Source organism: Pimephales promelas, chromosome 7, assembly GCF_988280905.1.
Source record: "Pimephales promelas chromosome 7, fPimPro1.hap1.1, whole genome shotgun sequence".
NCBI classification, from domain to species: Eukaryota; Metazoa; Chordata; class Actinopteri; order Cypriniformes; family Leuciscidae; genus Pimephales; species Pimephales promelas.
The window spans coordinates 36826235-36848723 of NC_142775.1; the positions used below are offsets into that span (position 1 = coordinate 36826235).

The 22489-nt window shown below is 35.7% G+C and overlaps 2 protein-coding genes across 2 annotated transcripts; both read left to right on the plus strand.

Annotated features, from left to right (window-relative positions):
- The first annotated feature begins 5294 nt into the window (after window positions 1-5294).
- LOC120487252 (legumain-like) lies at window positions 5295-10039 on the plus strand. Its single transcript, XM_039683551.2, has 11 exons — window positions 5295-5370; window positions 5726-5816; window positions 5939-6036; window positions 6429-6510; window positions 6601-6674; window positions 7625-7700; window positions 8318-8380; window positions 9032-9098; window positions 9189-9307; window positions 9415-9519; window positions 9687-10039. Exons 2-11 carry the CDS (start codon window positions 5751-5753, stop codon window positions 9726-9728), a joined length of 792 nt encoding a protein of 263 aa, XP_039539485.2. The 5' UTR covers window positions 5295-5370; window positions 5726-5750; the 3' UTR covers window positions 9729-10039.
- Window positions 10040-16439: 6400 nt separating this feature from the next.
- On the plus strand, window positions 16440-20431 carry gpbar1 (G protein-coupled bile acid receptor 1). Its single transcript, XM_039683164.2, has 2 exons — window positions 16440-16842; window positions 18698-20431. The coding sequence occupies exon 2, from the start codon at window positions 18761-18763 to the stop codon at window positions 19787-19789; it is 1029 nt and encodes a 342-aa protein (XP_039539098.1). The 5' UTR covers window positions 16440-16842; window positions 18698-18760; the 3' UTR covers window positions 19790-20431.
- Window positions 20432-22489: the final 2058 nt, after the last annotated feature.

Genomic DNA, 22489 nt, shown 5'->3' on the forward strand with positions numbered 1-22489 from the left:
TTGTAATGTTGCAGTGGGAGTTTACATGAGTTTCCAGCATGTTGTGTGACTCTTTCTCTGGTGTGTTGAAAATCTGAGTGTGTCCGTGTACCGTGAGTGTTCGCTCTTGTGTTCGAGCATGAGCACGAGAGCTCTTGTAACAATTGATAGAGGCCGCTAAAAACTACATATAGCACCTTTAACTTTGTGTAATTTTTTTTCAGGATAATTGTTTAAATGTGTTTAATAATTCTTAATATGCTATTTTGACAGCCTGAAGGCTGCAGTCCACATTTCAAAGTGCAACGGGCCATTATAGTACCATTAATGGGAAAAGTGTATAAGAAGGTGCATTGGAGTGTGTTAGGAATTCACAAAAGTAATAAAATCTTCTGGAATTTCTTTCTATATATAAAAATAAATATTTTATACAAATGACTATTATTAATAATAATAATTAATTTGTATATTACATATTGGGGGGTGGTGATGGCGCAGTGGATAAGACACATGCCTTTGGTGTGAGAGACCAAGTTTCGAATCAACTATGTGTCCCTGAGCAAGACACTTAACCCCTAGTTGCTCCAGAGGCGTGCGAGCTCTGACATTTCATCTGTACATAACTGCTTTAATATTCAAGCTTTTCAAGCTTCAGGTCATCAAAAATCCACGGTTTACAGACATTCTGGCATATTTTCAGTTATATTAAAACACAATTGCAAAGTATCTTTTTTACTTAACAAAATGAGTGTTTCATCGATATAAATGATTAACTGTACAATAATGCTAATCACTATAACACTTTTCATTTGCATCTCTTGTGGTTCATTTTAATACATTTGTCAATTTTTTAACCCAGCTAATCTTAATGGTTAACTAATAAATTGTTTGGAACATTTCCACAGATATAGATTCGATATAACGGCTTTGCGATTTCTGAAACTGAAAAAATAATTCTTAGTCAATTGAGAATTCATCAAAAATTCTAGCTTTGCTTATTTGCTTTACTATAATTTACACAGTGATTAACTTAACTCTTAGGACATCACTCCAAAACTGATCAAAGATGTACCATAGTAATTTCTCAACAGATTTTGTGGAAATGCAATGTAAGTTGAGTCACAGGTGTGGCAACAAGTAGGCAAGACAAAGATCACTTGAGCAACACACACGTAAATGTATATTACAGTGGGGCGATAAAGTATTTAGTCAGCCACTGATTGTGCAAGTTCTCCTACTTAGAATGATGAGAGAGGTCTGTAATTTTCATCATAGGTAATTATGAGAGACAAAATGAAAAGAAAAATCCAGGAAAATCACATTGTAGGATTTTAAAAGAATTTATTTGTAAATTAAGGTGGAAAATAAGTATTTGGTCAATAAGAAAAGTCCAACTCAATACTTTGTAACATAACCTTTGTTGGCAATGACAAAGGTCAAACGTTTCCTGTAATTCCTGTAAGCTGGTATTTTGGCCCATTCCTCCATGCAGATCTCCTCTAGAGCAGTGATGTTTCGGGGCTGTCGCTGGGCAACTCCCTCCACAAATTTTGGGGTTGAGGTCTGGAGACTGGCTAGGCCACTCCAGGACTTTGAAATGCTTTTTACGGAGCCACTCCTTTGTTGCCCGGGCGCTGTGTTTGGGATCATTGTCATGCTGGAAGATCCAGCCACGTTTCATCTTCAAGGCTTTCACTGATGGAAGGAGGTTTTGACTTAAAATCTCACGATCCATGGCCCCGTTCATTCTTCCCTCAACACGGATCAGTTTTCCTGTCCCCTTTGCAGAAAAGCAGCCCCAAAGTATGATGTTTCCACCCCCATGATTCACAGTTGGGATGCAACTCTGCATTCTTCTTCCTCCAAACACGACAAGTTGAGTTTTAACCAAAAAGTTATATTTTGGATTTTCATCTGACCACATTATATTCTTCCAATCCTCTTCTGGATCATCCATATGCTCTCTGGCAAACTTCACCTGCCAGGCGTGTCCCCCTGCTTAAACCAGTATATGTGCTTACATTTCCAGCCAGTACATTGCCCCCTGGCAAACCTTCGACAGCTCTTTGGTCTTGGCCATGGTTGAATTTGGAGTTTGACTGTTTGAGGCTGTGGACAGGTGTCTTTTTATACAGATAACGGGTTCAAACCGGTGCCAATAATACAGGTAACGAGTGGAGGACAGAAGAGCTTCTTAAAGAAGAAGTTACAGGTCTGTAAGAGCCAGAAATCTTGCTGGTTTGTGGGTGACCAAATCATTTGCAAATAAATTCTTTAAAAATCCTACAATGTGATTTCCTGGATTTTTTTTTATCGCTTTTTGTCTCTCAAAGTTGAATGATGAAAATTACAGACATCTCTCATTATTATAAGTAGGAGAACTAGCATAATCAGTGGCTGACTAAATACTTTTTGGCACACATATAAAAATTATGTTTTTTGTACTGTACAAACTGTATATTCTCCTAATCCTAACTGATGTGTTTTATCAATGCAATCTACCAAGTATTTATTTGTAATTCATATTGACAGAATTATGATGTGTATAGACTGTATACGTTTTTTTTTAAGTAGTTATGTTTAACTGTGGGGATAGGCTTAATGTATTTGTAATCATCTTAATGAACTGTTAATACTTATGCAAACATTGTCCAATAAAAGTTAGGTTCAAAGCACATAATAAAAAAAAAGAACTAACGTATTTAAAGTTCCCTTTCGGGGGAAATGCTAAGGTATTTTGAGCTTAAGAGTACATAAGCTTATCAAACAATAATTAGAGTATTTTCTTAATACAGTTGATTGAAGAACTGAAGTCTATTAACATATAGAGACTACAGTATTTATATTTGTGTGTGTGTATTTACACATTTTTGCATTGTCAAAAAAAATCCTTTGTATTTATAAGCTCCTCATGGGAACAAAAAAAAAGTCCCATCGAGTTCAAAAATGCCATTATATTATATTTTATTATATTATATTATATTACATTACTACAGACATTTGGACCTCACAATGTAGGGATTAAAAAAAAGTCCCATCAAGTTCAAAAATGCCATTATATTATATTATATTATATTATATTATATTATATTATATTATATTATATTACTAGGGACATTTGGACCTCACAATGTAGGGATTACCAGGTACACACATGAACACACATTTACAATCGTTGAATGCATTCTATTTTGACATAATCTAGTCTAGTCCATTATAAATCACCAAAGAAACAAGGTAAGATTTTGATGGGGGGAAAAAATAATTGAAATTCATACATTAAGAATTTGTGTGGGATCATGAATTTCTGATTCATGAGAAAGTATGTTGAAACGTACCTTTGATGTCACTGAAATTTAAATTCTGACTGGAAATCTCAAACACAATTTATTATCTAGTATTTTTCACTGAAAAGGGAGATTTGAGATCGGATTGTAATGAACAAATCTTCTCGGGTAAAGTTGTGTTGTTTTTAATGAGAGGCTTATAAGTAGCTTGAAAGTTTTTTGGAACATAATGACAATGATGAATTAATCATATATAAGGAGTGAATTTATGACTTCTAGATTAGAAGCATCTCAATCAGTAGCTTAGTTGGTATAGGGTCTAACACACATGTTGTGTATTTTTAATGATTTAACAAACTTTGACAATTCTTCCACTCCTTCAAAAGAATGAAGAATAAAATGTTCTTCGTCTATTGCGCAATGTCTGAAGCAATACTATAGTAGACGGTTGCATGGTAGGGGTGTGACGGGATGCTTTTCTCGAAAAACGAGATGAGAAATGAGATGGGTCCCCGAGAAAGAGATGAGATTTTTGCACAATTTTTCAGAATTTCTCAATGACAAAATTCATGACTGGCAAAATAGTATGCAGATGCATTTTGCAATCTTTAAACTAATAATCTTCTAATGCATGTCATTTCAGGTCTACTTAATGAGTATGAATTATCAAATGCACTGAAATAAAACAATATACAAGCACTGTAAAAGGTTTTTATTGACTGCCTTTTCTCCTGTTTAATTTCACATGAGTCTCTTCAGACTTTACTGTACATGTACGAGCTTTCAAAACGTCTGATTGAGGCTGTGTGTAACCTCCAAAATGAACTCCTTGAAGTCTTAAGTGGAAACAATAAGTGCAACCATAATCAAAGTTAGCACACAGACTCTTTATAACTGTTTTGAAATTGCTGTTTTATTTTGCACCAGCAGTTATAGGGTTAATGCGGTGAGTTCAGAAAAGGCCGGGTAGAGAGAAACGAGGTGGTGGGTTACCTTTAATGCCAATCACTATCTAATTTCGGGGCCAAAAACATAGTCTAGAGGTGGCCAATAACCAGCACCCGCTGAGTTTGAGAACCAATTGGCCGGGGTTTAAAACACTATTGGCACATCTATGTACGGGTGCTTCTGAGATAAAAAAAAAAGAGGCAGGAGAAGAGAGCGCTAGTTCAGGCTGGAGAGGCTGTGCCGGGACCCTCGGTGCCTGTCTCAGAGGAACGAAGCACAATTGAAAGAAAAATTATTTCTGAACGCGATGATTTTCCTCTGGAACAGTCCCGAGATGAAACGCTCAACAGCGCATTTGATCAGGTCCGCACGATCGACAGACAGCACATCCATCCAGACCAACCACTCTCATATCCTTATTTTGCCATCACAAAAGATAAGATGTATCGGGTGACCCAGGACACCCAGACAAAGCAAGATACAACTCAGTTATTAGTTTCAAAGAGCCGCCGGGAAATGCTTTTCAAGGCATTTCTCACTGTAATCCGATGACTGGGCATTTAGCACGAGATGGCTGTGGCACGAGATCTCATCACACCCCTAATGCATGGTTATCATTTTATCTGATTTTATCAATTTTGCAAGTAAAAATCATGAAGGCATTTTTAAAGTCCTTAAGTCATATTTTTTTTTTTATTTATAATTTTTTTTTTTAAAACTAGTGATTCTGTGGAAACAAATTGCGACTGTATGTATTTTCCCTTTCTGACAACTGTAGCAACTCAAATTACATTCAGTAAATAATAATAATAACTCTAAAATAAACCTGTGGATGAGCTTTATATTTCCAATTTGATTACTTGTGTGTAAATTTTAACGTAACAAGTGTCCCGTCTCAAAAGTTTAAAACCGAATCAACTTAATTCTAATTCAAATATCAGTTTAAGATGGTTACAAAGTCACCAACTGACATCAATTAAAGAGAATATGAAAATTATTGCAAAATATGAAATACACACTCCCACCAGCACAAACTCTCCGCCCATGAGTCTCAAATGAAAGGGATAAACTGCCTATATAAAGACAGAGGCTGTCTGACTAAAACCACCAGGAATCCCCAGGACAGGCACACAGGAACACCTGATACTCAACACAGGTATGATGGCATCTACATTATCTGAATCACTATAGAAACTGTACTAAATTATGTAGATAACTGGGTAAAAAAGAAACATTTTTGACCAGTATTTTTAACAACATGACGAGTGATTGACATTTAAGCACTTCATGAATAGAAAGCAACACTTAAGTTTAAAACCTGAACTCATTGTTATATCATCCTAAACTTTATAACATATCAAATACTTGTGTTCTTTTCTGTGTTTCTTGAAATGCATCATAATTGTAAAAGCCATTAAAATGCATGTTAGTCAATTAAAAGCAATAGAAGATTAGATTAGAACAATGTTAATTTAGTTTTAAATTGTTATTATTATTATTGATTCCAACAGACTTAACTTTGAAAACACTCAAGAAATGTCTGGGAAAAAATGGATTCTCCTTGTCTCCGGCTCAAAGGGCTGGGAACATTACAAAAACCAGGTTTGTGGGGGGTTTTTTCATTATTTTTAAGAAATATTGCTCATAAACTCACAAAGGTGTCATGTGTCTTAGTTTATAAATGATGACAGTGACTGAAATCATCTTTATCATTTGCGTTTCAGGCCAATGTGTGCCTTCATTATCAGATAATTAAGGAACATGGAATTCCTGATGAGCAGATTGTGGTGATGATGTATGATGACATCGCTCACAATTCAATGTGAGTAATTTCCCGAAGCTTTTGAGTATATGCGTTTTACAAATGTTCTCAATCTTCTGTGCTAAACTAGTTAGTAGTGCGGGAACAACAGTGTAACAGAGACACATTTCTAGGGTTTGTTAATAGCAAAATAGAAAAGATAATGCATGATAACAGCATTTGCAAGACTTTGCAAAAGAGGAAGAAAATAGAGAGATTGATTACAGAAGACAGAAGAGAGAAAGATGTAAAATTGACCGTCATTTCCTCACACGTGCATTACAAAGACAGCATAGCAATCTTTGCTACATTTAATAATTATAGAAACACGTCATCATAGAAAAGTGTCGATAAGATTGTAGGAACTGACTGCGTTTAAACATTTTAACTTTTCTGGCTTTTACTGCCTCCAGTAACCCAGCAGATGGAGCAATTATCAGTGTAGTTGATTCAAAAAACGTGTACTCAGGAGTTCCAAAGGACTACACTGGAGCGGTAATATTTCTTTTGTTTTGACATAGTTACATGTTTAATAATTATAACTTTCAACAATGATGATTTAATATGACAATCACGATCTTATAGGATGTGACCCCAGAGAACTTCCTGTCTGCTCTTCAAGGGGAGAAGAGAACGGACCAAAAAAAAGTCATAGCCAGGTTTGTTTGTCTGTAAAGAAGAAATCTTTCAATGATATCAAAGTCATGTTATTAATTATTAATATTATTAATACCTTCACTTTTATGCAGTTAATTAAGGGCCAACCACTGAATGGGAGGAAGCAGCACAGGTGCAAAGATATAACTTTGAATATGAAATCCCATAATATCTCTCTTTCTATATTCCATATATGACTTTCTAAGTCATGGGGACTTGATCCTATCCCAGTTTCAAAGGCCAGAGTCAGGGGAAAGCAGCCTGGACAGATGGCCAGTAGTAAATATTAGGCAAAAAAACAGTATTTGACAAAAGAAGCTTGTCTGAATTCACTCAACTCATAAAAGAGTTAGGAAAAAATCATTAGATGACCTTCTTCTTGCGGCGAGATTCTGGCTGCGTCCGAAATCGCAGACTCCCTTGACTTCTTATTATGTATTTTTTTTTCTTCAATAAGTAATTACTCCATGACCGCTAAAAAGTATGTTCTATATAGTATTAGTGTGTGTAGTATTAATGTAATCTGTACGCACTACATTCGCCATGTTGTCATTATCATGTGACCTGCAGCATCAGTCGCTTCACAGGAGAGATTTATGAATGGCAGTGACGTGACACAACTGACGGACGCTATAGGTCATGTGATGAGGACAACATGGCAGATTTTTACATTTGTACAACACACACTCATACTATAAAGAACATACTTTTTTAGCCGTTAAAAAGTAATAATTTATTCAAGAGTATCTACTCAGGAGAGTATGGGATTTGTCGAAATACACAACTGTCTTTTAATTAGGTGACCGCACTTTTGACCTCGGATTTTGGAAACCACTTTGCCTACAATTATCACCAGGGATGCTGTACAATGAAATAACTGCACCGGATCTGCCGCTTCAGTGGTTGGCCCTATAATTGCTGCTAAAATGATTATTATTTTCATTTAATGCAGTGGACCCGATGACAACATATACGTCTACATGACCGGTGTGGGACAAGAAGGCGGGTTTCAGTTTGCTGAAAAGGCAGTAAGTATAAAAGAGATTACCAGAATGGACAAGATATACAGTATATTAATAATGATGTGCTGAAAAATATTCTGATATAAAAATGCCAATTCTCTATCTCAAGAGTGTAGCAATGTATGAAGCTCACTGATGTCAAATAATTCACTTTTAAACCAAGCAGTTTTCTGTCTTGACTTGAATATGAGCAAAAACGATGGGGAACATTTTCACCCTCATGCAAAACTCCCAATCGCACGGATTCCTGTGGGAAAGAAATTCTGCCCACAAAAATTCTCAGAAAAACAATAAATGTTAATGAATCTTTTATCTGAACAAATATAATAATACTAATATAGTAAAAAGCAAAAGAACTAGCGTCACATTTTTCATGTATGGATTCACAATTGACAAAACATTTACAATTTATTATTAATTATTCATTTGCTTTTAATGTTTTTTTATAAGTGATCATCTCAAAAATGACTTTATTTACGCAGTATGAAATGGTCATTTCAGGGAATAAAATGATTAATTCAAGATTTTGCATGTAAATACAAGAATAAGGAAATAGGAACTGTTGTGTTTAATCTGACAACCTGCAGACTTCATGACCATTAATTCAGTGTGTTTTATCACAGCTTAATGCCAAAGCTTTCACTGACGCGCTCAAGAGCATGCATGATGGCAAAAAGTTTTCAAAGGTACGTATTCAGTTATGTTCACATGATTTTTACGTTTTATTTTTTATTAATTTAGCTGAATACAAAACACATTTTATAAACATGATTGTTGATATATATGTTTTGATCGGTAAGATTTTAATGTTTTTTAGGGTTTTTTTTAATCTCTTCTGCTAAAAAAAACAGTAATATTGTGAAATATTATTACAATTTTAAACAGCTGTTTTCTATGTGAATTAACTGTAATTTTATTGTAATCAATGAATTTTCAGCATCATTACTGCAGTCTTCAGTGTCACATGACCCTTCAGAAATCAATCTAATATACTGATTTGATGCTCAAAAAACATTACTCATTGTTATCAATGTTCATCTTAAAACATATTAAAATAGAAAAAAGTTATTTTAAATTGCCATAAAATTTTAGAAAAATCCCTTCAAAATCCCAATCTTAAATTCAGACCTTGCGATTCTTCTTCCTACTCTTCTATTTCAAGCAGGTCCATCTTACACTACAGTCACACAAGGCTTCTACTTTCACAACTGCTACTGCAACGCTTTTGAAAGGGGCAACAACATCCTTTAGTGATATAAAACCGCTTGTGTAAAGGGAATGAGTTAACTGTATTTTTAAATATCTTACTATTTCCTCATCATGTGTATGTGCTGCAGATGGTGATATACATGGACAGCGATTACTCTGGATCGATGTTCGAAGGACTTCCCGAGGATATAGACAGTAAGATGCTATATGAAAACCACAATGCTCCTGCCTTATTTATTATTTTAAAGTTGTGTGTATAACAATAATCCATTTTCTTTCATCCAGTCTTTGCGTTGACTTCATGTCACAAATACATCGAAAACACTCCCACTGATTATGATAACGAAAGGAAAGTCTACCTCTCTGATTTATTCTCAAGTACTTGGTTGAAGTACCTTAACACGGTATGTGTTTTCTGTCAGTGAACTTTAGAGTGCTAATTGAATTTGAAGGTTAACATTCTGATCTCATTACATTCTGATCAAATGTGTGTATGTCTTTATATTCACAGGCTGACTTTAAAACAGAAACATTCCATGACCTGGTACTGAAAAAACAACGTAAATATCTTGCAAAAAAATATGATGAACCCTGCCCCTGCCTGTTTGGGGACAAGGTATTAAAAAAATTCAAGAACTTTATACAATAAGAAACTTATGTTATTATTTTAATTATTTGAATATAGCTGGATATGAACATGTACATATAAGGGTGTATATATAAATTCACAAGATGAATATTGTACTTTTTCTCTCTCTCTCTCTCTCTCTCTCTCTCTCTTAGGAAATCACTAATTGTCACCTCAGTGAATTTCTGGAGGGATGAACACCCAACAAGCTGTCCAAACCTTGTTCAAGAAAACAGCTGAGGCTCATGCAAATGATCACAATGAGTGATTCTGAAGACCTTTTATACTAGTTTCTTGTTTCGGACTTAGAGCATTATGATTAAAATTAAATGTATTGCAAAAAAGGTTCCTGGTTTGGGGTTGATTTTTTTTTCTTCTTTTTCCTGTTATTAATTCTTATGTTCACCAAGGCTGTATTGTTTGATCAAAAATACAACCTAAAAAAAGTAATATTGTGAAATATTGTACAACAAAATAAAATAAAACTGAGAATAAGGTTAAAAATCCAGAGATGGTGTGTGTTATTTTACGTATGTGCATGGATTTGACAGCTTTTTAAATTCTAGGCAGTGTACAAACTTCACCTTCTAATCTGCATATTTAATAAGTTTCACTCACTACAAACAGATGGACGAAAATCACACAATGTCAACGCAATCGCATGTAGATAGAAGTAATTTTTTGATATAAGTGATTTATCTCCAGCATCTGTGCTTCTCAAAGAAAATGTTTGTATGCTGGAACCAAACTATCCCACTCTTTTGCTGCAAGCCCCCAGATACCAACCAAAAAACGACAGGCCCCGCAACCACCAAAGCCTTCGGGCCCAGCTCGCCCTCCCCCTCATTAAATTGTGGAATAATTGTTTAAAAAATAAATAAATAACAACAGAAGTGAACTGCACACCACGCACTCTGGAAAATGAATTTAAAAGAAAAATGAGTGTTAATTAATGCAAATACGAACAAGTTCTCCGTTTAGGATTTAGGTTCAGCATCCTTAGATTAGCAAGAATTAGATGCTTTTTTTTCCAATCATGACTTAGAGAAACTTGTGCATGCTTTCATCACCAGCAGGGTGGATTACTGTAATGGCCTCCTCACTGGCCTTCCTAAAAAGACCATAAGACAGTTGCAGCTCATACAAAACGCTGCTGCCAGGATTCTGAGCAGGACCAGAAAATATGAACACATCACACCAGTCCTCAGGTCTTTACACTGGCTCCCAGTTACATTTAGGATTAATTACTGGCATATAAATCATTCAATGGGCTAGGACCTCAATATATTGCAGATATGCTAACTGAATATAACCCTAACAGATCACTTAGATCATTAGGATCACATCAGTTAGAAATACCAAGGGTTCACACTAAGGATGGCGAGTCTGCTTTTAGCCATTATGCCGGTCGCAGCTGGAACCAGCTTCAAGAGATCAGATGTGCTCCGACAGCAGACACATTCAAATCCAGACTCAAAACACTTCTGTTAAGCTATGCATTTACTGAAGCACTGTGCCACTGTTTGTCCCACTGTTACTGTATTTTATTTTTAGGTCCCACATTATATTAAGTGGCTTTAAGTACTATGTACTTACATTGAAATTAATACTTTGATACAATGGACTTATTGTGTACATACATGTTTTTACATTGTACTTATATTTTGAAAATACCTGCATGTAATTACAGCTGTAATTAATAAATGTAATTACATTTGTAATTACACAGTTGACCCTTCCCTTACACCTTAACCCACCCTTAAACCGACCTATACAACCACACCTAACCCTAACCTTACCCGTATCACACCTCAATAGCAACAAAAGTGTTTTACAATACAATCTGAACAAAATAAGTACATTGTACTTATTTTTCGATGTAAGTACATAGTACTTAAAGCCACTTAATATAAAGTGGGACCTATTTTTATTTGTTTTTTTAATTATTTATTGTATATTTTAAGTTTTTTTATTCTAAACTGTTTTAATTATTCTGATTCCTTTTGATTATTTTAATTTCTTCTATGTAAAGCACTTTGAATTATCATTGTGCTGTGTATGAAATGTGCTATATAAATAAACTTGCCTTAGACTGGCCTGTACAAATTTACACATTTGGGATGGCCATTTACCTGCTTTAGAAACTCTAGATGAGGCTGTACTCAATCTGTCCACCAGATGATGCTGTACACTCATCAAAATCAGTTCTTTCAATCACTTAAAGATGTTTCAGATGCTTTGGGTACAGAGTATATTACCTTTTAACTAATGAGGTCAATGTACTTTAATGTAAAAATCTCTAGCATAAAAACGTTTGATGATAATTATTACAGATGTGATCTCATTTTCAGAAAATGGGGGTTAATTCTGTAGCTTGTGTGACTTCCAGCAAACAACAATCTACACACACAATACACATTCACATGCAATACAGTGCAAAGCACTACAAACAGCATGACAGTGTAGTATCTTGTAAACAAATAATTGAAGCATACGGCGTACGCATTGCCAACATGTGATTTAAAGACAACGGTAGGATATATTGTTTCTGCACTCGTGAATATTTTGTATGATGGGTTTTTTATAGTAATTACTTAGTTTTGTGTTTGTCAAACGGGTATATCCTACTGCAAAAAGCCATGGTAAAGTCATTTGGCTGCCGTGAAGTGCTTGGCCTTTACCCTATTTCCTGCTCTTAATGCTTGTCACTGAGGCATTTGGCATGTATAAAATTTGTAGTTAAACATTTTTCTCATTTTATAGCTCCTGGGCGTATATTTACTACAGAGGCCCACTGAAGAAGCTACTGGGAAGAAAAATAGGCTTTACGAGATGAGATCAACAACCTTTGTGCTCCTGGCATTTCAGAGGCCAAACACACACGGTAACTCTGTGTTGTCCAACTTGTCTGAAAAAAATATATATATATTTATATATATAAATGTTAACTATTTCTAACTACTTTCAAATAAATGCTGTATTTAGAACTTTCTATTTATCCAAGAATCATGAAAAAAAGTGTTACGGTTGCCACAAAAATATGAAAGAAGACATGAAACGAAAGTTACGAACAAGAAAAAAAAATATAGGACAGGACTTGATTTTGTCCATCAGGAATTGATTGGTTTCCAATCTGTTGTGGTTTGGAATTGGAAATGTTGTGGTTTGCAATTGGTTGATATCATGTGTGTGACAGGTTGTCCCACCCTCACGCCAGTAAACAAATCATCTGAATTCGGAAAGGTATGGAAAACGAATAACGGATTCTACCCTAAATTATATTTTATTGAAGTTCGAAAGAATCACGTTCAGGTTCAGATAATTAAACCTAATTAAACATGAGAGGAGTTAAGAGGTTAAGAAGACACCTCCTTTCGTTGGCAGTTTAACAGTATCCCTCCACCACCTCATCTCCTCACTTCGACATCAACTACAACATCATTGACAAATATCTTATCTTGTAAAGTGTGAGGTCAGTACCGCCGCTCCCTAAACAGAGTATGCATGAACGTGAATTGGAAAGAGAAGCGAAAAGCGACCGTGCAATCAAAAACGTATTTATAGGGGCTCCATGATACCCTCAAATGATATACAATATAATAACCCAACTGTATAACTGCAAGAGTATGTTCAAATGGTCTTTGTTTCCTGTTTACACTTCTGGGCTTCAGGGTCTATACGACCCCAACAAATGATTGAGTAATTGTACAAAAAATATACATTTTTAATCATACAAATAATATATCATTTTTTTTGTTTACTTCTCATCTATTCATTAATGCTGTGTTTTTGTAGATATAAAGTACTTTTGTATCCATATACCAGACAATTCCTCAACTACACCATTAGCTTGCATATTAAATATTATTTTTTATGCTACATTGCATTTATGCTCTTGTACTAGGCCTTCATTTCTGTGTAAAAATTGTCAATTTGTGCCAGATTTATTTATTTATTTTTTGACACATGAAGAAAAATATATTTAGTTTTTTCACATTTCCCCTTAATTTCAAGGTGGGGTCATATTGACCCCGAAGACCAGAAGTATAAAAAAAAAAATTTAACATACCTTCAGAACAACCGAATCAAGCCCAGTTTTTTGTGTGTGTATAGATAGATAATGTATGAAAAGTCACAAAATCTTATTCCACCGAGATGAAGGAACCTTTTTTTTTTATTAAGTAAAAATCAATTGGGGTCGTATAGAGCTGGTAAGTCCCGCTCCTTCCGCTAACCCCACTGGACCTCTAGGTTGAAAAACCGTCAATGCAAGTGAAGGAGAGAAAATAATTATTTTCTAATCCCGTTTGAATTTTGCAATGGATGTAACATATGTTGTCTGTGAATTTTTTATATAATGTTTTGTGTAAAGAATGCTGCAATTTAGCGGGTAGAATTTTCATACGGTTTGACTTTGTGTGAGAGCACTTTGTGGACTACAACTCGTTTCGACGTGTTTGATGTATATCACACGCATCCCGCTAAACATGCCTGTGTCTTTGGTGCACTTCACCAACTTCTTTCAGGGAGAGGACAAACTAATTGAGCGTGGTGAAAATCGGGATTTGTGAAGGGAAAATGTGTTATGCGGCGACGTCACATAAGCGCCGTGTAGTCTTTCTTGTTATGTCTATTCCACAACTGCTAGCCAAAGAATCATACAATATACTGTCAAACTCGTTACATGAGAAATTAATTATATAAAAAATTCACAGACAACATACGTCACATTCATGGCACAATTCAAACGGGATCAGAAAATAATTATTTTCTCTCATTCACTTGCATTGACGCTTTTTCAACCTAGAGGTTCACTTGAAGTTTTACGGATGGGCGGGACTTACCAGCTCTATAGACCCCATGACCCGAATGAGGGCTAAATTTGTGTAAATAAAAATTTTTCAATCACCAAGTCCCTTCAGGGGCTCTGTAGAAGGCATAATTTAATTTTTTAAACATAGTATTCTAAATTGTGAGTGAAAGTTTTCAATTTAATTAAACAAAATATCTATTAGCAAATAACCTTTCAAAAGGATAGTTTCATTTATTCACCATCATGTCATTCCAAACCTGTATTCTAGGGCTGGGTATTGAGACAAATTTCACAATTCGATTCGATTTCGATTCACAAGCTTGCAATTCGATTCGATTTCGATTACGATTCGATTCAATATCGATTATTTTGGATATCAGTTACAATAAATGGCCATTTTTCTCAAGGTAATCAAATCTCTTAAATGCTGTACACTACGGGAGTCTAGTCTACAAACACTTAAATTACACTTTTATTTATTTTTATAATAAGAAGACTATATGAAATATAAACATTTAAATGGTGGCTGTCATAAAATTTATTTATGAAAATATTTATTACAAATATTTATTCAAATACGCATTAAATATTGAAGAACATTAAGATTATAATGCATATGTAATATGGTGTATATATTTAGCAAAATGCTCCTCTCTGGAGTTATTTTTTTCTAGCTGACTAACGAGTTTATGTGGGTTTTCTGAGGTAAATATGACGATATATGACATTGATTACAAGCTGTTTAACTGACGTCTTTCCACGGTTGAAACGCTGATTGAGCGAATGCGGATTTAGATAAGTTGTACTCTATCTTTAACACACTTTCAGATGCTCATTCATGTTTATTTCGTGGTGTGACTGGTATTATTAACCCGGAAGAGAGATCAGCGCTGCTGCTTCTCTTGAGCTGAGCCAGAGCAATCTCACGCCAAAGCGCCAAAACGCTATTTATGTTTTTGAATTTCTAAAGAAAATGAATGTGATTTGAAAATTGAGACTTTGTTTCATATCAATAGTTACAAAGGACAAAGATTATTGCGATTTTTTGGATGCGCGCAGCCGCGATACAATGTCCCATTCATTCAAATGAAACAGGATGACTAATCGATTCTTGAGATTTAAGAATCGATATTGGTTCGTAAAAATGAGAATCGATTAATATCGAGAAATCTATATTTATTACCCAGCCCTACTGTATTCAAACAGTCTTTTGTGTTTCACAAAAGACACAAATGAAAATATTAAAATTTTTGGGTGAGCTATCCCTTTAAGAGCTATACACATGGTTCTCACATGGCCAAAAATATACTTCCAACAATCATGCACGTTTGGAAACCGTTTGTTATGTGGTCATAACTCTTTGTGTCCAGGTGTCTGGACAACTCTGACATCAGATGAGCGATGTCTTCCATCCATAACGGTTTCACTTCTGACCACTCAGGAAAACAGCCACAGAACGCCCAAGTGTCCATTTCCTGTCCCTCATCCCACAATGCGCATTTAATTGCGTAACACAAGCATTTCTTTTTATGTGTTTTTCCTAGGTCTGTATGTGTTTGTGTACTTGTGACGCTGCGTATCTCAGGGATGAGGCCATCCGAGGGGAACCTTCGGAAAATGACACAGAGGCTGATAGATGTGTTTGCTGTGGCACCAGGCAAAGCAAGCCTTACTGCCGCCCGCCTGCTTTTTCTCAGCAAACTGAATGTTGTTCACAAGCATCACTGCTACAGTAGAGACCTTGCAGACTATGTAAAGTAAGTAAAGAATGTTTGGATGTATCTAAGGTCTGAAGCATTTCAAGCGTTAAAAATGTTGCCATCATTTTCTCAGCCTAATGTTGTTTTGTTAAATGTAAGTCACTGAACGCCATTACATGCTTTTTGCATATCACAGAAGACGTAAACAATAACCTAGTTAAAAGAACAGCGAATACATTTTTCCTAACAACTTGTTTTGTGTTTAGCAGATGATAAAAAGAAATTACAGGGGTTGGAATGACATAAGGATGAGTAAATTACAAAATTTTCCTTTTTGTGTGAACTAACAAAATAATTATTTTAAAAAACTCTTAGAGTATATTCGTCTGCTTAATAATAGTACAAATGTTGTGCAACACACTCTTTTTAGTTTACTAGTTGTACAAACTACCCCTTCAATGTAATTAAACTATTTTTATGACAGAAATATACAATTAGATATCAGCATCGCATGTTTCCATGCCTCCCACATCTATCTCATAAATCGAGTGTAAACTGTGGCTTCCTGAGTTGAAATACCTCTCTTGTGGTGCTTCAAGTCAGAATGAGGTCACTGTCTCTTTAAGAAGCATCCTGCTGACAACTGTGAACAACTCGGATCTCCGTCCGCAAATGCTGGTGAGAGGAGAGGGACACAGAAGAGTTCACATGTGAGAGAACCTCACAGGATCACTGATTCACACATGGCTGGAACATCTCATGCAAGTCTACTGTATGAAGATTAACATTATTTGTGAGGTAAGTATTTGACAGATGTTTCTTTTAGTTACACTGCCTCATTTCAAGTGCACTGGGAAACAAAAGTCTGATTTCACTACTTCAATTGCTTTTTTTATTCAAAAGAAAATTTTGCATTACAAATTACAAGGGATGCACAAGGTATACATCGGGCACCATATCGGTATCGGCTGATATATGTTCTTTTATAATGTTATCGTTTTCAGGGGGGGATAAGAAAATGTGGCCGAGCTGATAAATAATAAATTATTTCCCTCAGCTAAGACACTTCAGATGCCCACTGTTCGTCATGATGGTTTTGAATTGCTTGAAATATGATTGGCATCACTTTGAAAATTAAGAAAATACTGTGAAGTGCAACATGTACAGCACAATCTGTCATGGGCTATAAAAAATATAATGAGAACATTGTAATTAAGTGCTTGAGACATGGCTTTTAATGGTGAAACTTTAGTTTTTTGTAACCAGGCTCTCAAAAATGATTATCTATCTTTGGCTTTTTAAATATAAATTTACGGTATTGGCTAATTTTTTTTATAAAAAACTACATTATTAACATAATAATTTGAGTACAAAAAAAATCAGAATGACTTACTATTTTGTATTATTTCCATTTTATATCTGTAATTGTTATTAATGTAATATGCTTATATTGTTTGCACTGTACAGGAGGGAAAGGTACAATTAAAGACCAAATTCAACAGAAAGTATCACTGAACTTTAGTGCATTTACACCTTGAATGAGATGGAAAGTTTGCTTGGTGCAAGTGATGGATATTTGATAGCGGTTATGCCACCATTGTTTAATACAACTGGAAACATGAACCTATATGAATATTTAAACATTAGCCGGATATGCAATTGTGCAGCACTGGCTTTTATAACCTACAAAAAGGTGAACATGTTCTCTCTCTAATACTTTGTGGTCATGCAAATTTGGTTGTGGTTTCTATCAGCAGTCGGTCTTTACTGCATCAACTCCAGCATTAGAAGTAAGAGTCCTTTTTAAGTGATAACTATGCATCATGATAATGAAACATCCGATTTACTAGATGTTTTAACCAGTGAAAAGGTCAAATACTAAAAAAGATATTGAATTCAAACTGATCAGATGTTAAAGGCATGAACATTTTTAATGACTCTCATATAGTTCCAAACCCATATGCTGTTTTTTATGCAGAATCTTTCAGCAATTTCACAGATTCGCTGGCGACGAGAAAGATCTATCAGTGACTATACACTATAATATACACAAACTCATTCACTGGAAAAGAGTTGCGGGAAGATTTATTTTTGTGTTCTACAACAATAATAATTAATAATCTGTTACATTTATATAGCGGTTTTCGGGGGAAACTCAAAGTGCTTTTACACATGGAAGGGGGAATCTCCTCAACCACCACCAATGTGCAGCATCACCTGGATGATGCGACGGCAGCCATATTGCGCCAGAACGCCCACCGCACACCAACTTACTGGTGGAGAGGTGTTGTCATTGTTAACTACTGTAAAACATTTACGTTAATTGGAATAAATTAAACGTTAACATAAGCAATAGAGAATTTTAAAAACCTAAACTCTACTAAAATTACTAAAGCTAAAACAAGAATTACTAAAAACTAAATTGAACAATAAAAAGACCAACACAATTACTAAAACTTTAAAATTTCAATGAAATGGAGGCGAGTTAATCATGAGATTTTTTTTTTTTTTTTTTTTTTTGTGGTTCCTTATAATCATTTCAGGAGGGTCAGATGTTTACTCCCATATAAAAGGGAAGTAAAACATGCCCAAGCAACTGAACGGATATAATAGGCAAGACTTGTTTACTAGCCTATATTTCACTTGTTTTCAGGACTCTCTCAGTGGATGGAGAAGGTTTAGTCTGGTTTAGTCCAGTGGGGAACAGCTCTCCATCATGGATCCATTCGACAAGCTGAGCAGAGAGAAACTGATCTTCTACCTGACGGTTCCACTCTCTTCAATCATCATCTTCTCCAACCTCTTCATTATCATAGGCATCGCCTGCAACCGGCAGCTGCACAACACCCCAAACTACTTCTTCTTGAGTCTGCTAGTGGCCGACTTGTGCACCGGCATCACCTTGCCTTTCATTCCCCGCATGACACTCGACCGGCATCTGGACTTCAAGCATTGCATGGTGATGTACATCTTCCCCAACTTTCTGTTCTTGTCGTTCCTCTTCAATCTGGTGATGGTGCATTACGAGCGCTACCTGTGTATCGTCAGCCCGCTCCACCACAGCCAGTTCTGGGTTCACCGCTGCTTTCCCTTGGCCTTATTAACCGTTTGGCTCCCGCCGTTGCTATACGCGTCCCTCCCTGCTTTTGGATGGAATAATTGGGTGGAACCCAATGCCAACAAGAGCTCCAACCCAAACGAGACGTTATTGAGATCAACCGCAGTTGGTAACACTTCCAAAGAGGATGAGGTTTGCTCCTACAAACAGGTTTTTCCCAAGGCTTTCATTTATCTGGAAGTGTGCGGACTGGTTCTGCCGGCCATGCTGTCCATCGTGGGCATGATGGGACGGGTGTTGTGGATCGCACACAAGCAGCTGCAGAAAATCTGCAAGCTCCACCGGGCCGTGGACCGACTTCAGCAGCAGCAGCCGACGGACCACGAGCAGCAGCTTAACCTGCGCTACGCCAAATGCGTGGCCGCCGTGTCCCTCACGTTCTTGGTCTGCTGGGTGCCGTATATCATCTACCAACTCATGTCCGTGACGGCTCTGCAGAGCGGGGTGAGCTTGCCAAGCTCCTCTCTGTACATCATCATGTCCTGTACGGGAATCGGGAGCATGGCCATCATTCCGCTGATACTGGGACTGGCCAACAAGCAGTACACTGAGCCCATCCGCATGGTGATGCGGAAACTGAGAAACCGCTGGAGAGGAGGACAGGACAACAGGGATATTGCGCTTTGACAAGTGGACAATGAGTCATAGGATGTTTCAATTGAAGGTTCTGTCATGCATTAAATGCTTTATATAAACTACTGTTTAAAAGTTTGGGGTCGGTAAGATCATTTATGCTAAAAAAAGGCTACGTTTATTTGAACAAAAATACAGTTAAACAGTAATAATGTGAAATATTATTATCATTTAAAAGGGTTTTAAATGTGAATAAATTTTAAAATGATGCAAAGCTGAATTTATCATCATTATTCCAGACTTCAGTGTGACATGATCCTTCAAAATCATTTTAATATGCTGATTTGCTGCTCAAGAAACATTGTTATTATAGAGTGCCGAAGTGATGACGTCACTTTGTAGGACAACCCGGAAGCTAGCGGCGCATGGGTTCCCTCGGTCGAAAAGCAATGCATTTTCCCCATAGACTTTTGGAAAAATCGCAAAAAATAAGATCTGTGTTTAACAAAGGGTTATGAGCCTTACACGTTTTGTCTAGCAAGATAATCTGTACAAGGTAATCCAAAATGTATACATTTTGAAGCCTATATAAAGATTTTACAAAACACCACAAGCAGGTTATAAATGTGTGTTCTATGTCAAAGATCAAAACGTGAAAATATTTAGAGGCTTTGTTCACCACAGACCTTATTTCAGGCGATTTAGCAAAAACCCATTCAAAAATCCCATAGGCTTTAGAGCGAGGGAACCGTAATGCTAAAATGCTAACTGACTTCCGCGTTTTAGCCTACAGAGTGACGTCTAAACTTCGGCACTCTATTGATGTTGAAAACAGTTGTGCAGCTTAATATTTTGAAACCATGATAATAAAAAATAATGTCAGGATTCGTTGATGAGTAGAAAGTCCAGAAGAACAGCATTTATTTGAAATACAAACATTTTTTTGTAACATTATAAATGTCTTTACTGTCACTTTTGTTCATTTTAATATGTCCTGAATACATTTTTATTTTTTTTCTTACAGACCCCAAACTTTTGAACTGTATTGTAAAAGAACAAAACACTCTATTACTTGGTAATCACATCTATTTATCCCAGGCTCAACAATAAGCGTGTCAAGTTGACCCAGGATGTACGATGGAGAGTTGTGTGTTGCCACTGATCATCTTGTACATTTATTTTTATGTCTTGCAAACTTAAATGTTCAGTTCTCTGTGATGTGTTCTACTACATGGTTGTTGCAAATTGTGCTGATTTGTCACCAAGATAACAAACATTACTTGTCATACTGATAAAAATATGTTGAAAACTACAAAGCAGTTAATAATGGTTTATGCTGTAAAAATGTGTTTATGAATTTACAGAATGATAGCTGTATATTTAAGCATCAGAAGTTGCTTAAATATTTAATATCAGAAGATGTATCAGTACAAAAAAAAAATTATTTTGTAAAGAAAAGAAAACCTGGGGGGATTTTAAAAAAAAAAATAACATTAAAGAGTTAGTTTAGAGTTATATCAGCTACGCAACTACCACTTTTAAGCTCCAGATAGGTAATAAAGACATCATGAAATTAATCCATGTGACTCCAGTGGTTTAACTTCAATTTTAAGAAGCGAAGCCAGTGCTTTGTTTGCGCAAAAAAAAATAATTTACCACTTTATTTACAGAATATTATTATCCAACACGTTCATGAGAGCACCACAATGCATGAGTTTTGTGTTGACGTGAGAGCAGACGTTGTGTAAATGCGCAATTATTATTTGTGTTTATAAAATCTACCTATCCATCTATCTAGCTCTATCATTAAAAATTGAGGACATTAAAGACAGTAAGCATACATTCACAATCTAAACATTTCCCACTGAGATAAAGCATTTACAATTAGATATACATTTGATGTCATAAAGTAAATAAATGAACAAAATGAGAACTTTCAATGGACCAATGGTTTAAGATGTGATCATAGATGTGGTCAGCTATTTTTGTGACTGAGATAAGAGTGTTTTTCAGAGACCCTATACACTCGTTCCCAGAAACTGTCCTTCCGCTGCCAAATGCACTAACATTGAATTCATCACGGTTAGGGAAATGTTAAATGATACACTGAGTCAAGAGAAAGTCTTTTGAATATTGTGTGTTTGCATACTGTCTGTATGACCCACAAGACAAAAGGCTAAAAATCACAAAGTAACTGTAAACAAGAGATATAAAAGACAAATTGAACTGTCCTGATGGTTTGTGTTGCAGGGTAACTTGTGAAATATGTGATGTCCAGTCCCTAGAGAATATTTCAGTAACTTCACAACAAACACTGGCCAAGACTCTCTAACGTTGATCATTACTCACATGTGCATTTATATAAAGAAGAAAGTATTTGATTAACGCTTTTAAGTCTGCAACTGTTCCCCAGAGTTTTGAAATAGAAGCTAAGGAAGGTCAATAGTGTAGAGTAAAAAACCACAAACACACCCTCACCCCTCCACCCACACACACATGCACAAATTTTTCTCTTGCACTTTCGCTACCCAACACTTTCTTCCTAATTACCACTCACTCGTTCAGCTTTCAGAAGACAAAGCATTAATTTAGGGACTGAAACCCCTGATAACTATTACATTTCAGTGATATTGGATTAGGCCATCTAAGTAGCTTTTAAATACGTGCCTTAAAAAAAACATTACTAACATGCATCTTGAGACAAAACAATGGCAGTGGCATATTTTAAGACATTTTCAGTTAAAAAAGCTCAAA

Coding starts and splice junctions, on each gene's coding strand:
- LOC120487252 (XM_039683551.2), top strand. CDS start 5,751: ATGTCTGGGAAAAAATGGATTCTCCTTGTCTCCGGCTCAAAGGGCTGG. Junction 5,817..5,938: donor GGGAACATTACAAAAACCAG/GTTTGTGGGGGG, acceptor TTTGCGTTTCAG/GCCAATGTGTGCCTTCATTA. Junction 7,701..8,317: donor TTCAGTTTGCTGAAAAGGCA/GTAAGTATAAAA, acceptor GTTTTATCACAG/CTTAATGCCAAAGCTTTCAC.
- gpbar1 (XM_039683164.2), top strand. CDS start 18,761: ATGGATCCATTCGACAAGCTGAGCAGAGAGAAACTGATCTTCTACCTG.